Source organism: Erigeron canadensis, chromosome 3 (assembly GCF_010389155.1).
Source record: "Erigeron canadensis isolate Cc75 chromosome 3, C_canadensis_v1, whole genome shotgun sequence".
Taxonomy (NCBI): domain Eukaryota; kingdom Viridiplantae; phylum Streptophyta; class Magnoliopsida; order Asterales; family Asteraceae; genus Erigeron; species Erigeron canadensis.
Window position 1 is genome coordinate 9,957,753 of NC_057763.1, and position 18,299 is coordinate 9,976,051.

General features: G+C 30.5%; 1 protein-coding gene across 1 annotated transcript; it reads left to right on the forward strand.

The window, feature by feature from the left end:
• The first annotated feature begins 1,695 nt into the window (after positions 1-1,695).
• On the forward strand, positions 1,696-3,427 carry LOC122593256 (cytochrome P450 94A1-like). Its single transcript, XM_043765641.1, has one exon. The coding sequence runs from the start codon at positions 1,716-1,718 to the stop codon at positions 3,285-3,287; it is 1,572 nt and encodes a 523-aa protein (XP_043621576.1). The 5' UTR covers positions 1,696-1,715; the 3' UTR covers positions 3,288-3,427.
• Positions 3,428-18,299: the final 14,872 nt, after the last annotated feature.

Here is an 18,299-nt window from a genome sequence, read left to right on the forward strand (position 1 = left end):
ATAAAAATTACCAAAACCATCAAGCCATAAGCGTGATAGCTTTAACAATAGATTGAGATTTGCAAATTAAAAATGACCTTTTCCGGACATAAATTGATTCCCCGAATAGAAACTTGAACAGGGTCAAATTACTTGTATATTCAATTTCATTTCTAATTATAAAATATAAAAATAAAAAACATGTGAAAAGATATACAAACATAAGCTTTAACAATAGATTGGTATTTGCAAATTAAAAATGATCTTTTCTGGACATAAATTGATTCCCCGAAAAGAAACTTGAGCAAAGTCAAATTACTTGTATATTCAATTTGATTTCTAATTATAAAATATAAAATAAAAACATGTGAAAAGATATACAAACATAAGAACTAAAATTTGTTAAAGAAAAAAAAAGAAAGAAAAACAAGAAAAAAAGAAGGCGTAAGTGTGAAGGATCTCAAAGTTTTACCATTAACATTAGAATTTCATATATGAGATTAGAGGCACAAAGTTAGTAGAGAAAATTGTAATGGGAATTTAAAATGAGATAAAACATTAGCACTCGTATGAGATTAGAGTTACCATTAAAAAAATATTAGAGAAATTTAAAAAGATATGTTAGTTATTATTATTTTATTAAATAAATATAAGAGGAATGATACATCATAAGCATCTTTATTTAATTGTTCTAAAAGAATTTAAAATTGAATAAAAAAAAGAGAAATTTTTAAATTGAAAAGAATATGATGTGGCAAGTAAAGACTAATGTCAACTAAGCAAAAAATTATATTCTCTTAATGATATAGAAAGATTTTGAACTTCACTAGCTATAGTTAGCGTCTCTTATATATTTCAAGTTTTTACTATTTTAATAAGTTAATTGATAATGTGATATTATTGACGGAGGCAGGATTTTTAATCAGGGTCGGCGAACAATTTTTATGATACTAACAAGTGTAAATTAAAAGTACACATGTAAATTTAACAAGTCTGTTGATCTAATTGCCAATTTCTTTTAAACTAAAAAAAAATTCCAAAAACATAGTATTAAAAATATAATGTTTTAATTAAAATTGTGAAGTTTTAATGGTCACTCTAAACCACTACATAGCTCCGTCACTGTGTGGTATGAATGTCACCACTTTATTTTAACCATTTCAACCAAATTAACTTTGTAGCGAGAACATGTAACAAAAATGGGAAAGTTAAGTTCATATCCTGATAGGCTAATTATATGATCTTTTAACATAGGAAAATGTTAGACGTGCATAAAAAAGTTGTACATTTTCATATTAAATATCAACTCCTTGAATTTTATAGTAAATGTACAATTAATTATAGCAAAACCCTTTAACATAATGTTACACGATTGTCATGATTTATGTTTGTTGTGAGACCAATCGATAAAGTAACCGATAATGCCTCCGTATCCATATGTTTTTTTCAACACTATTAGGAAACTACGCAATAAACGGCATATAAAAAAAAATCTTACCCTATCTTCTAATCTTATACGATTTTCCAAAAGAATTGAAACCACTGCCTAAAATTGAGGGTGAACCTGTGGCCTCTAATAAGTATCATTGCTGATCATTACCATAATTGTTATAAATATACAATAAAGTCGATGTATTCAAAATGGTGATATTGTTTTGCTAAATTTTAGATAGAAATGGCTGTGTACGTGTGAACTGTTAGTAGGCCGGGTGCTTGTATATATAAAAGCAAAACGAATGGAGCTCCTTCAATATAATTATTTACACTCCATGGAGATAACATCTTTTCAAAATGTTGTTCTAATCTTCACCATATTTCTAACAATCTACTATCTCTTCTTTCCTAAATCCGCCACTAACCAATTCGGGTTTAAAAATTACCCAATACTCGGAACTATACCCGAATTCCTCCTAAACCGTCACCGTTTTCTTGAATGGAGCACCGATGTCCTCTCTTTGTGTCCAACCAACACCGCGACCTTCAAACGCCCCGGAAAAATCCATGGTGTTATTACTGCCCACCCTGCAAATATCGAACATATGTTAAAAACCAATTTTGATAACTACCCTAAAGGAACCCGGTTTATTTCCCTCCTTGAAGACTTCCTAGGCCGAGGTATATTTAACTCGGATGGTGAAGGATGGAAGACGCAGCGCAAAACTGCTAGTTATGAATTTAACACACGTTCCCTTAGGAACTTTGTGTTGGAAACAGCTGCGTTGCAGCTATTTACACGGTTCATACCTGCTCTCGAAAGAGCAGAGAATATGAACCGTGTTATTGATTTACAAGAGATTTTAGAGAAATATGCTTTTGATAATATATGTAAAGTAGCTTTTAATGTCGACCCTGGTTGTCTATCTGGAGATAACAAAACTACCTCTAGTACTAGTAGCGAATTTATGTATGCTTTTGAAGATGCTGCAACTCTTAGCTCCGGAAGATTTATGTATGTTTTTCCAGGAATTTATAAAATTAAGAAATTTCTAGATTTCGGTTCAGAGAACAAGTTGAAACAATCTATTGACACGGTTCATAAGTTTGCTGATGGTATCATAAAGTCACGAATAGAAGAAAAGGGTAATGAAGATACAGAAAAGGATTTGTTATCGCGATTCATGGGTAATTCGGACTTTTCACCAGAATTTCTTCGGGATATTGTGATAAGTTTCATATTAGCTGGCCGTGATACGACTTCATCGGCTCTTACATGGTTCTTTTGGCTTTTGGCATCATATCCAAAAGTCGAGCAAAAAATACTAGACGAACTGAAAACAATTCGGTCTAGCTCTAGCAAAGGTCTTAATGATTTTTACAGTTTTGACGAGCTTAGACAGATGCATTACTTGCAAGCCGCGATATCTGAGGGATTACGATTATACCCTCCAGTGCCAGTGGACACAAAGGCTTGCTTAAAAGATGATATTTTGCCGGATGGGACAGTTGTGAAGAAAGGTTGGTTTGTAACTTATAGTACATACGCAATAGGAAGGATGGAGAGTGTTTGGGGCAAAGATTGTCGTGTTTTTAGACCCGAACGATGGTTGGATTACGATGAGAGCTCTGTTGGAAATGTGAGTTATAGACCTGAAAGCCCGTTTAAGTTTCCGGTGTTTCATGGTGGACCAAGAATTTGTTTGGGGAAAGAAATGGCCTATACTCAAATGAAGTTGGTTGCGGCAACGATCATCGAGAGGTTTCATCTCGAGATGGAAGAGCCGGCCGACGAGAAGAACCCGCCCGGGCATGTGTTATCATTGACAATGCGGATGAAAGATGGGCTGAAGGTTAGAGTTAGGAAAAGATGAATGAGGTCATTTGGATGATATGTTTGGAGTTAATTTATATTGCTTTATTAATAATGTACTATGACTCTATGAGTAAACATTATACTCGTACTTTACTAGCACCATGAATAAAAACTTTATTAAAATTTGGTTGAAAAGTAGATAATTATCTAATACTGTTTCATTTTTCTTTGAGAAATCCTAAGACAAATAAAACCTCTAGCAAGAAAAGATATAAGTAGCAAATTGTGTAATAATGTTGCATATATGGGAAAATATCATCGTGTTGCAGCCTCAAAACCACCCTCGTGTAAACGTTAGGAAATAAAAAACAGTACGCATGTAAGTATGTTTTCCTCTGCATTATTATATACGAGGGAAAGTGTCCGTACATTGTGGCGGTGAGATTGTAAGGAATGATAGGTCATAAGAGGTGATAAGTCATAGAGTGTGATAGCCAAATGTTTTATCCTTATGGGCTCCGCCCTCACATTTAAAAATTTGTCGAAAGTATATCAAATAACATATCTAATGAAAGAGCATGAAATTTTAAGAACACCCATACAATTTTTATAATTTATCGATATACGGTGTTTGAGATAAAAGATTTTTAATGAATTAGATAAAAAAAAATGATTTATGGAAGAGAGAAAAAAACTAAGTGATTGAAATTTGAGGAGACAGAAGAAAATGAGTAGTTGAGATTTAGGAGTATTATGGGTATAGTAGCTAAGAATGTTTAAATTAATGAATAAAGAAGAGAGCTATTTTGGATAATTCAAATCATGAATTGAGATTTTCAAAAAGGGCAAAATGCTTTATAAGATAGTATATATATATATACTATCTATATAAACAAACTACCCCCTTAAAATGTAACACTCTACCTTTAAAATCTCTAATTTACCTTTTTAATCTATACTACCATCAAACATTGTATCTCTAAAATTCCAAAAATACCCTTAAAGGAAAAACCTTACGTGTGTCCCTTCTCTTCCTGCAGTTGCTCACATAGTATATCAAAAAAACACACATGCGTTACTGAATTTAATATCAATCAACATAAAAAATGTTCACTCTAAAACAACAAGGACAATTTGCACTTCCAGCCGGACTAAGAAACACTTCAGTTGAATCGTACATTTATGTAATAACACGGTACCACTACTTAACCAGCGTTTTTTTCCTATGTCCCGCCGCATCGTGCGAGTATAAGGCTAGTGTGTGTATATACACATATATAAAGCAGTGTATATTAAATATGACAATCATATGTGCAATTAAAAACATTTTTGTATCATAATAAATCAATAACAAGGACTTGGATTGATATAAAACACAAGTAGTTTACTATTTCATAGATAATGGTTGCTTTGTGTCTTCATATCAATTTTTCACTCGCCTTGAAAAGAGAGAGAGTGAGCTATGTGGTAAAAAAAATGGTCATAACAATCCATAATTTATATAAAATCTTATATATACCATCTATATATATCTACTTACTTTTAAGTTAAAGATTTTGTTAGTGGCAACCCTTAGAGTTGTCAGTAAAAATTAATTGGGTACATTAAAATTTGTACCTTGCTGTTAGAAAAATCAGGGGGCGGTTTTTAATATATAATGTACAAGTTTTTAAGCATGTAATAAGTTGTTAGTGACAGCCCTTAAGGCTGTCATTATCATTTTCCTTAAGTTAATTGTCAATTCTGTGTAATTTAAATTTATAGTTTAATTTTACCTTTGTTAGTATCATAAAGATTATTTGACGATCTGATAATGAAAATCCAGACAGCTTGAAGTTGAAGTTTTAACATCAAACAAGTTTTTTACGCCGTGCGTTGCTGCATATCCATATTATTTTTTTTATAAAATCGAATACAAAACCAAACCAAACCAATCTAAAATATGTTTACTATAAAGTCTGTCAAAAATCAATATAAAAGAGAAGTGGAAAAAAAGAACCAAACCAAAGCATAAGGAAAAGCCAAAATTAACCAAGGTCACACTCACAACCTATTAATTGAAAAAAACACCAAACCCAGTCTATTATAGATTTTATGTTCAAAAACTTGTCATTTACAAAAAAATATATATATAGTTGTTTAAAGAGAATATTACAATCAATCCATCGTATATATATTTTCTTTAGAGTTAAATATATATATATATATTATTAAAAAAATATAAACTAATGAAATGTTAAATAAAGAAAACTATTATAAAAAAAAAGAAACAAAAAAAAAAAACAAAAGAAAAAAAGTTATCATCAAAGCGAGTCTCTCCATATATTATATATATATAAGAAAAGTAAGTATGAGGTTGTTACACAACTAATTCTAAATAAAAAAAATCCAGACATGTTAATTTTCTTAATATTTTGAATAAATAACTGAGCCCTCATCTTTTTTATGTATTAAATGTAATGAGTTTTATACCTAAGTTTGGTATTCACTTCCCCCTATATCATAATATATGTTTTTTTTTACTACAATCATTTCATCTTAAATATATTTTTTCTAAAGTTTATAATTAATCAAATATATGTATGTTAAAAAATCGTAAATTTTTAAAAAAATTAAAAGGAAAACAAAAGGCCAAATTCTTTGATGGGAAAACTATCACAACTAATTCTAAATAAAAAAAATCCAGACATGTTAATTTTCTTAATATTTTGAATAAATAACTAAACCCTCATCTTTTTTATGTATTAAATGTAATGAGTTTTATACCTAAGTTTGGTATTCACTTCCCCCTATATCATAATATATGTTTTTTTTTACTACAATCATTTCATCTTAAATATATTTTTTCTAAAGTTTATAATTAATCAAATATATGTATGTTAAAAAATCGTAAATTTTTAAAAAAATTAAAAGGAAAACAAAAAGCCAAATTCTTTGATGGGAAAACTATTCTTATATGATGGTCCAACAACCTTTATGAAATGGGAAGTGATAATTATACCACAAATTTTGATGCATTTACCACACTGTACATGCTTTATAGTATACTATAAGTATGTAATGCATATCAATGATAAATTTATCAAATTTTATGGTACGAATATCACTTTCCTTTATGAAATCTCTCACAACCAAGTGTAACTTGATGGCATATTACCTTTGCCTTTATTAACTTGTACTATATGCATAATGCATATACACTTATACTATTAGCTACAGTATATTCACCTCACATATAAAAGTTCCTTTTTAAATATAATGGTAATTAACTAATAACCATGGCATGCGTACGTTGACGAAAGACAGCAAAAACCATCGACAAAGGTACAAAAATTCTTTGAGTACCCATCATTATTCTGACGAATCTAATGAAATTTATCAACCACACGACAAAAACTTTAATGATAAAAATTGTGACAACTAACACTATCATACAATCAAAAGGTGACAATTATTTACAAAACAGAACGATCCAAACTTGTTAGCTCCGTTGAAAATGAAAAGAGATGTTTGTTGATATCCATCTCTCTATAACACTACCTTTACCAACAGCGTGCAGTGTCACTTAACGGACGAGTTTGTCGGGTTTTAAATTGTTGGCACGGTTGTTTCATTTTGGCTAGCTCGTTTTTTGAATAGTACATTTAAGCGACGAGCAAGTGAATGGTGGTGTGGGTCTGAGCCAAACAAAAAAAATATTTTCAAACGGATGTATGAACGTTTATTTTTCCATGTTTTTAAGATATTTTCAAAAATCTTTTTACCACTAGCTAGTAAGGCCTTTACCAACTCAAGACACCTTCCTCCCTCTTTCCCACTGTCACATCAGTTTTTCTCTCTCCTAAATCACCTCTTTATCAATCAATATCAACCCCACCTCTTTCTCACCTCTTCCTACATATATACTATATACAAAAAAAAAAAAAAATTTAGCCCCACACTCCTTCGCTTTCCCTCCGTCCCCCCCCCCCCTTCCACTCATCGATTCCCCTCCATCGACGAGAGCCACGAACCTTCCCTGCCAATGAAGTCCTCGTCGACACACTTGAGGAAGGGGCTCACGAAGAGCCGTTGGCTTAGGCCTAAGTACCAAAAAGTAAGCTTTTTTTTTTTAAGTTAAATTTCGTTGGAAACTTTGTGTCGCAATTCGACAGCGGGAGGTCTAGCATATGTTTTCTTAACCGGGTCCGCTGTAGAGAGTTCCCTCGAAGTTGAAATGTATATTTAGAATACTCGATTGGGGGGGGACCTCTACTAATCCGCCCGAAGGCACAACGATTAATATGGGTAAATCCTGCCCCCTCAGATTTGAACAAGAGTATACCCAAGTCAAGCCCTCATAAAGAGACTTAATTCTTATGTCATTCCCAAGACTTGAACACAAGACCTCATTCAACGGGGGATGACCTTTCAACCATTAAGCTATAGCTCAAGGACATAGTAACAAAAAGTAAGTTAAATACAATATCGTCATTTACGGGTTTTGTGTCTTATACTATTTTCGACAGTGTATGAAAAAGTTGATATTCGTAATGAGTCATACCCGTACATTATTTAAATTCTTTTTTTCAATGTCAATATATTATTCATACATCCATTTTTTCACACTTCAAGATAATATATATATATATATATATGGTTTAGTTATTGTAAAACAAGTATTAAAGTAAAACAAGATATTGACCCTTTGATCATGAAAAAAATTGAAGCACGATGAGTCACGAAGCATAAACATATATTGATCCACGATGATTTTCATGATGCACGATGATTTTCAGTGAAAAGAAACCTATTGTTGGTTTTAGGTAAAATAAAACAAGTATTAAAGTAAAACAAATAAAACAATATGTTTCTTTTCACTGAAATCACCGTGCATAATCAAAATCATCATTTATCAATTGCTTCGTGAATCCTCGTGCATCAATTTAACTATGATCTAAGGGTCAAGATCTTGTCTCATTTGTTTTACTTTAATACTTGTTTTACAATACCCAACCCCTATATATATATATATAAGGTAACACTCCAGTGAAAACACCTTTAAAATAAAAACGGTTAGAACACTTAAAAACATCATTTTGAAGCATTAAAAGTCCGTAAAACTAAGATAGTGTATAACTAATTATTATTATTATTTAAGTGTTCAACACATTAATCAGTCAAAGTAAAAAAAATCACGTTTTTTATTAGATGCATCATTTTGATGAATATGCATCAAAGATAGATGCACAAAACAAAAAGCATAATTTTCTAGATTTTGACAAAACAAAAAACATAATTTTCTCGATTTTGATGGATTAATGTGTTGTTGAACACTTAAATAAGAGTAAATTACATTTTTCGTCCCTAAAGTTGGCACGTTTTGCAATTTTCATCCTTTAAGTGAAAAAATTACAACTTTGACCTTAAACTTGGCAGAATTTTGCAATTGACGTCCCTTGGCCATACGGCGTTAAGTTTCAACCGTTAAGTCCCACACGTGCAAAACACGTGAGGGGCTAAAAGTGCAAAAGGTGACTAGTTCTGGGACAAAAACTGAAATTTACATTATATATTGTCATCATCTTCATCTTATCCGGCTGAGTGACCGAAAAATTCGCCGGAAAACTTAAAATGCCAATATCTCACTCGTTTCCTCAAATTAGACCACAAAACCACCACCAAACTTCTCAAAATTAATTTCAGCACGAATACTAACCAAAAGATTTCAGATTCAACACTTGCCGGAAAACTCAAAATACCGTGGTCACAAAAATCGAGCGTAATAGAGTAACCTGCCCTCCAATTAGATAAAACCGAGACCTTCCATAATGAGAATCGTGCCTCCACTAAATCAAATATTGGTTTCCAACTCTTGAATAAATACCTTAAGACCCAAATACGTGAAAGGAAAAGTATGACTTACAATGTAGTTTATCCGCTAGCTCAAAACTTTCGGGTCATCAACATTGCTCCCATAAAGATTAGACTTGTAGAAATTGAATTTTAACCCCAAAAAAGAAAAAAGACTCTCATAAGTCTAGTGATACACTCCACATTGGATTTAGATCAAGCAACAAAACGTCATGGTTTCATGTTACTAATCTTCTGTCTCAAATCGATCTGGAAATCACAAGGTTTTATTCGCGATAGAATTATGAGCATGTTGATGTAATGATTTCTTCATTTCGTTGATTTTGGTCGGCAGTTTGTTTTCCGGCGAGATTTTGAGTTTTCCGGCAAGTGCAGAATCTAAAATCTTTTGGTTAGGATTCGTGCGGAAATTAATTTTCAGAAGTTTGGTGGTGGTTTCGTTGTCTAATTCGAAGAAACGAGTGAGTTATCGGCATTTTAAGTTTTCTGGTGAATTTTCCAGCCATTCAACCGGAGAAGATGAAGATGATGGCAATATATAATGTAAATTTTAGTTTTTGTCCCTTAACTAGTCACCTTTTGCACTTTTAGTCCCTCATGTGTTTTGCACGTGTGGGACTTAAAGGCTGAAACTTAACGCCGTATGGCTAAGGGACGTAGATTGCAAAATTCTATCAAGTTTAAGGTCAAAATTGTAATTTTTACATTTAAAGGATGAAAAGTGTAAAACGTGCCAACTTTATGGACGAAAGTATAATTTACTATAAAATTAATTAATTAATCTTACCCCTTTTGAAAGCGTACTAGAATTAGAATATGAGTTATGATTTATGAATCGACTATATTTTATTTTTAGTGTATTATAGGAAATGTCGTATCTATATCTTAATTTTATAATTTTACAAATACTATTATTATACCATATATATATATATATAATATTATACTATTACTATAATATTAATTTATGTTAGGTCCAGATTTACTGGACTCGCTCCAGACGTGTCTACTAGAGCCCTCTGAAGATTTGTCCAGAAATTATGTGAATACCAGTGAACAACTTACTTGTACAGGAATCTGGATTCCACCAGATTCGTTCACTGGACTTCACTCCACTCAAGATCTTTCCACTGAAGAACATTCTCACTGAAGTCGAAGACTGAAGTTTGAAGAAAGAAGTCTGACAAATAGCGGAGCTCACTAGAAGACTTACCAGATCTCCTGACTGGAGTTCTTGTCAGTGTTCTAGACCTTACAAGTCTGAACACTGATTACGAGGATTTGACTTTATGCCTTTACATGCCTTTAACCGGACAATACATTTGTCCTTTGTTAAAAGCCTTACACGCATGTAAAGGTGGTTGGTTAATTAGAAGACAAGTCACTATCATATGACTTTATTCTTGTACTTTAATCAATGCTTTTAAGGAATTAATGTAATTTTCTTAAATGCATGTAACCATATTTGTACAGCAAAAAGAATATTATATTTATTCTTTTTGCCTATAAATACCAAGTCACTTCCTCGTCCAAATTACATACTTTTGCAATTTGGTGCCTTTGCTAAAATACTCTCGATCTAAACAGTTATACTTCACAACTTTAAGTATTTCGATCAAAGAGTTTATTTAGCAAAGTTAGATCACTTGTAATTCATAGGTTGTTTAGATACTTACTTTGTAATATCTTGTTCCGCAACAACCTTGTATTTTATTTAACATCAATAAATAAAATACACTTGAAAACTACATTGTGTCTCACCATTTACTTACTTGTTTATCTTTATATTACTTAAGTACGTAATTACTTTATATATATTCTTGCATTTATATTTATCGTAATACTAGTCCAATCTAGTGCTTACTTGACGTTTCATACTAGTCCTATCTAGTGATTACTTGACTTGTTATTCTACACTTGTGGGTTAAACCATCGAGTGAGGGACTTCACAATTTATTTCATAATCACGAATCATGTAAGAGGTATATTTAAATTTTTTATGATAAGATTTATATAACTACCGTACATCGTATGAGTATTAGGACTAGTAGATATATAGATATATATATATATATACTCATAATTTTCGTCAATGTTAATCTTTCATTTATTTGTTATATATTTATTAATACTATTTTTAAAATTTTTTAGTTACTAATGTAAATCTTATTTTTATTAATGTAACTATTTTTATGTACTTTTTGTTAATATAATACTTTATAAACTTCGTCAATGTTAATCTTATATATTAATGGTTGATATCTAAAGGTATTATAGGTATATTAGGTAGAAATGTTTAAATTAGTGAGTAAAAAAGAGGAGTAACTTAGGTAGTTCAATTACTTATTTGAGATTTGAAAAAAGAGCAAAAATGCTTTATAAAATAATATTAGATATTAGATAAACGTACAAAACCCTCAAATTTCACCAACGTGACATAAATAACTACATCTATTTTATTATATTATTCTTTATTTAAATAATCAAACTATGTCCTAGCTAGATGTTAAAAACTAGATTTTAAACCCGTGTCAAATACACGGGGTTTACAACATATCAATATAAAATATAGTATATGCAACACAAAAATACTTATAGGTTAAAATATGAAACTATACTTAAAAAAATTGAGATCTTCAAGTATCTTTTTTCAATACTTCTTTGTAAAGACGACATTCGTTGTAGTGTTTTTTGTCTTCCCATCTTGATCGCATATTAGCACCTTGAGACCTTTTTTTTGACGTAACCGGAAAGATCGTGACATATAACTATCCATGTGTGAAAACTATATACATGCATATAGTTATTAGATGTAAGCTTATAAAGTTGGTTGGTATAATTTATATAAATATTTTATTTATAGTAAAATATATATATATATATATATATATAATATAACTAAAATAGAGGGTTGGGGTACACTTGGCACCCTAATCTCCCTCTTTGAGCCCTATTCTCTCTTCTAATTAATCTTCTATTTTTTATTTTCATTACTTTCCCTTTTTCATTATCGTACCGAACTCCTCAAAAATTTATAACGTCCCAAACCATTTTAAAATCGAAAATCATAAAACGAAATTGAATCTTAATGTTAAACAAGTTGGATCATTTTATACTTCGAAAAATATTCTAAATTTTCGCCAAAAATCAAAGTTGTCAAATATGAAAAACAACAAATGAAATCTTCTTAATATGTTAATATAAGACTTCTGTACAAGTTTCGGGTCTTGAAAAAGTCAAACGATCCCAACAAAATTGTAAAAAGGTCAGAAGGTTTGACGGTCGATGTTCCGGCATCAGCCATCAAAACAACAACGACCGTAAAATTCAGTTTCGTAAATTATGACACTAACTATATCCAGGAGCAACCGTCAACATCGACCATCAGATATAAACATCCGTTAACTGCAGTTTCGACCAAAACATTTACTTTTTGACATAATTCAATTTATGACTCGATTCCAAACCTTCCAAACACTTTAACTAACTAAATAAGCTGAAGACATATGATTAAACATTTCAAAATCCTTTACTAACTAGATGAACCAAAGTTACAAGAAAATAGAACATTTATCCAACATTACCAAAGTTTTTCAAGGTTAAGGATTCCAAAGTTTATGACTTGCAAACCGTGACATTAAAACCATCATTTACATTATACAAATTACAAGCTTGGGCTACTTGGGAGCACATGGACATTCGGGATCATCAAACCATCAAAAGCGAGAAATGGTAAGAAACGTCTTACCCAAAAGCTTCACACAAAACTTCTTCTAATTGTTCACTTCTTTACCACGGCTACTACCTTGCCCTAAAAAAATGATAAACACTAAAATGATAAGCAAAACGCTTAGTGAATGCATATACATATGATCATAATCAGTTGCCAAATACATCAAACTTCATTTATAGCTATCTTTTGATAGCCATTTCATTAATCACAATCATAAACATAAATCAGCACAAATCACTTTCTACATAGCCATGGATTATGCTAGTAGGACTTTATCCACCTATTAGTCTTTATCATACAACTTGGCTAGTAAGAATTTACCCACCTACTAGCTCACACAATCAAATTGGCTAGTAGGAATTTACCCACCTACTAGCTTTCGTTCATTAAATCAAACATTTTGACTAGTAGGAATTCACCCACTTACTAGTCTTCATATTCAACAAACATACGGGTCATAGGAATTTACCCACCTATGACCTCTAATAACTAGAACATGGTCATATGCATATACACTCACCTTAAACTTGGCTATTTGGCATTATATGGCTATTAGACTTAACAAGATGGTCTTCACCATCTACACATTATACAATATACATTTATGAGTTCTACAAAGTCAACTCTTTCACAATCATCTAACTAAATTTACCTTGAACTCTATCATTACGGTGTTTGGCTACTCAAAAAAATTCATCAAAATTTTTATAATAGTTTTCATAACATAATTCTAGCCAAACACTCTAAAACATAAGGTTTATCACTATGGGGTTTTATCATAAAAACTTTCTTTGCATTAACCCCAAATTTCCCCCTTTTAATTCCATTAGGGTTCATTTCTAAAATCCCTAAAATAACAAAAACCCTAATTCCATTAAACAAAAACCCTAATTTTATAACTCAACAATTAGGAAGAATTCTTACCACAGAGAAAATATAAAACAATTTAAATCCAATGTCCTTCCTTTTATTCTTGTTAAATTCGAACCCCAACAAGGCCACCACAATCTCTCAATTAATTTCTTACTTTTTTAATTAGATAGAAGAATTTAGGGATGAACTTCATATATAAATTTGGTGTTAATGGAAGATTGTAGAAGAATTTGGGAGAACAAAAATTTGAGAGGGAATAAGATAGTGAAATATGAGTCACCAAAACAATGTGGCTGGCATACCCCTCACATGCCACGTTTTCTTTTTAATTTAAGTGGATATTATACTCGCTAGCCATTAAAATTCTATGGTTTTACAAAATCTTAACCTTAATCTTGAATAATAATATGATGAAATCTTTAGTGCGCCGAAACCAATGGATTTATATATGGTTCATGCTAAGCTATATTGGAGGCTAATTGAGATAATATCTTATGAGGAAGCTAATTATTAGAATAATATTTTTTCTCAAAAACAAATTCTTGTAAATTATATATATATATATATATATATGAGAAAAGGGAATATAAGGTTGTCCGACACCTAAGCTTAGGTGTGGAATCCCTCACATACTAATATTTTATTATTTCTTGTTTAATGAATAAATGCATGGGACCCCATGATTTTTATGGAATAAAAAAACAATATGTGAGTGTTCCACACCTAAGCTTAGATACCCGACAGCCTTATATTCTCATCCCTATATATATATATCATTATTAGTATTATTTAACATTGAATTCTTATGTTATTGTCATTATTATCTCTTTTAATTTACTTTGTTGTCCATTATAAGTTAATTATGGTTTTTTTTATTAAATTGTTTATTCTAAAATTTCTCTTTGTTGAGCTTAACTCTAAATTGTTTAGTTTAAAATTATTGTTTGTGTTTTTAGTAAGTTTAAATATAAAAAAGTTGTAATTTTTTTATTTATCTAAAGTTGAAAAGAAAGTGGTAAACTGGAATCAATTTTTATATGAAGTTAATTTTCATATGTTTCTTGTGATATTGGTTTTATTTAACTAAAGTTGAAAAAAAAGAAGGGTAAACTGAAATCAAAGTTTATATGGAGTTAATTTTTATATGTTTTCTTCTTTATTTTTCGTATTGAGTTGTGATATTGGTTTTTATTTAACTAAAGTTGAAAAAAAAAGAATAAACTGAAATCAATATTATAGCTTTAATTAATATATTTTGAGACTACCCGTCTATTGGACGAGCATGAGCACTAGTATAGATATAAAAATAACAACGTTGACATGAAAAAGGATATAAAATATATTGATTAACATATTATATTGTATCATATCATTATAATAGCAAACCATACACATAACTTAAGAATTTTTACATAAATTCTCTCTACATCACAATCTAATATGTTAACAATATATAATATAATATAATTATAAATTAAAATCTTTTTTTCTGATAAAAAAGGATCCCAAAAGAAACTCTCTTTAAAAGTTTGCCACATAGCAGCTGAATCCTTTATTTTCAAAACAGAAAGGTAATATATGCTTCTCAAGATGTACTCTAATTCTGTTTCCCTATTCCTTCATCACTTTTCTTCTTTGTTAGTTCTTTGAGCGGACCTTCCAAGATTTTGCAAGCTTCTTCATCTTTAACGATGGATAGATTGACGAATAAATTTGAGTTAAAGTCATTCCAAGTACTGTATATTTTCATTTCAATTTAGGTTTTTTTTCAATTTTCCTTTTTTATGAATTTGGGGATTTTTTTTTGGGGAAAACAATTATTATTTTTGTTATTGTGAACCGATTACTTACAAATTTAATAATTTTAGATTTGTTCATGATAACTATCAATCAAGTAGGTTATTTTATTTTTTTTAGATTCTATTGGCTAGACAACATAAGTGATTGTTTTTACCTATTTGTATTCTACATATAGGTTACACATTTAACTATTATCAATCGATAAACGAAGTGAGTTAAAAAGGAATATTGGTTTTTTTGTGTGTTGTACTAATGCAATTTTTTATTTGGATTTAGTATACCATATTGCTAACAAGTGTGTTCCAGTGTTGGCATGTTAACAAGTGTGTTCTAGTGTTGGCTTGTATGGATGGATTTAAAAAAGGTTAGAATTAATTCACGAGTGATAGTTTAAATGAATAGCAACTATTTGACTGATTTTTTTCAGTAATACTCCAGTGAAGTAAGTTAAATTTTATATAAATAGGATAGTTTTAACAAATTACATCCAGCAAAGGGTGTTAGAATGTTGATTGTCCCTGTATATTTTATATGTAATGTGGCCATGAAATCCATTGGTTCATGTTTTAATCCAATCACACTAAGTAACTTAATCAATGGAGCGATAAATATATATTTTTTAAAACCCTATAATGCCTAATCAATGATGCTGACACTAATATCCTTTAAGGTTTAACTAAAATCAACCTACTGATTTTTATCAAATATATAAAGATTAATATTAACACCTATATATATATATATTACTCGGTTTTATACCAATCTTGATTACCATACCAATTACTCCTTTTGTTTTACTATCTCTGTATCTCATATCAATGTCAGAGTCAATTACGTCTATATCAAGTGGAAATGGCTGCTAAAAACCTATCTTTGCTCAACGAAATACATTGGGGAACTAAAGCCTGAAGAACGAATGTTAAGATAATCAGGCTTTGGAAGAAGAATTGTAGCATCAATCCCTTGATTTTGGCGAGTATTGAGATGGTTATGACAAGCAGGTACACTCACCCACATTATTTTTTACAAACGTTTTTAACATTTAGTGCACCGAAATGGCGCCGGAGAGCCGGTAACCTCGTTCACCTAAGATCGTTATATAGTTAATAGTTAATTAACTCGGTTGAATCTAGACATTTTATATAAAAAAAACGTTTTACAAAACATATTAAAAAAGTAATTGTGGTGTTAGAACTACAATTGTGAGTGTATGTGTATTATAGTATAACTCAGATAACCAATTAAAGTTGACTATCAATGAGATTCTCCTTTGAGTTCTGCAAGTAGGGGTCATTATAGGCACTAGGCACTTAGTAACAGATAGATAGAAGCAACAATTACAGCCCATTTACTTGCAGGTGGGTTGGACTGAGTTGTTATTTATCCAGTGGGCTAAATGATATCAAGATAATAAACAAAGTCGAAATAAGTGTTGACCCAATTGAACGCCATTCATGTTGTATCCAAACACAAAAACAACTTCTAAATTTATTCAAAATAAAAGTTCAAAACTTACTTTATATTGCCAAAATAATATCTATTTAATCACGTTATTTTCATTCATGCTGGGAGGTTTTTATCATCAACCACTGTCTACTTAAATGATGACCATTGGGAAATATATCAATACAAGGATATTGATGAGCTGATGAACATCAAACAGGTGAATACATGTTTTCTTTAGCTAAGTGGCCAATTTCTCTATGGTTAAGGTTGTATTTAAGTGTAATAGGTGTACCAAAAATACGAAGAGTATCAAGACTTTGAGATAGGCCATGTACTTAAATTATGAGAAACTCACCATATGAGAGTTACATCAAATAATTAATTTAGTTGTGTTTAAATCTAATTTTGCTACCATTACATGAATTGGGCAGGCTACCGGATGCGTTATTCAAGCAAAGAAAAGTACTGCTTCGAGTGCACATTAAAAGAAAGTGGTCGAACATGATGATCTAGATCTAGATTTTCATAAAATGAAAATCACAAAGCTAGAGAAGTTTTAAATACTTCTCATTAGGCGTCATGTTCATATATTCATGTTTGATTGAGACTTTTTTATATAGTTTAATTTCCACATTGCATGGTTAGATTGTTTCGCTATTGTTGTACTTTTTATTGTTTTGCACATGACTATTAATTTTTCATTATAATTGATTTGGATAAATGTCGTAGTTGACTGAATAAACGAACTAACAAGTTTCGAGTTGTAAACATGCGGTAATGATTTAACTGGGAGCCACTATTTATTAATCTGATGTATTACCTTGAGTATAAAGATGTGAGACATAAAAGTTTTAATTAGATTAATAGTATTCAAATATAAAAGTTAATTTGTATTTTGCTTCTCATACCCGGGTAGTCACCCAGGTGATTAGCTAGTATATTAATAGTTAAAGGAAAATAGTACTCACAAAAAGAAAAATATTACAAACTAAATTTTAATTTAAAGTCATAGCACCTGTCAGTCATATATATGATGATATGAGATAACCGTTGAGAATGTTAGATTCTGAATGTGAAAATTGAGAAACAGATTGAAAAAAAGGTGTAGGCAAACATATATGTGCTTATTGTGTAGAATCAAAAGAAATAAGAAAATCCTATACGAATCCAAATCAAAAACATAGATTTTAAGATATAATATATTTGGTAAGTAATAAATAGTTTATATATATGGGAAGTGCTAAATACAGCCCTAAACGTGCATAAAAAAACTTGTATCTTCCATATTAAAAGTCCGCCCCCTGATTTTCATGGTAAATGTACAAATAATTATGCACCTTAAAAATAGCCTTTATGACTGTATTT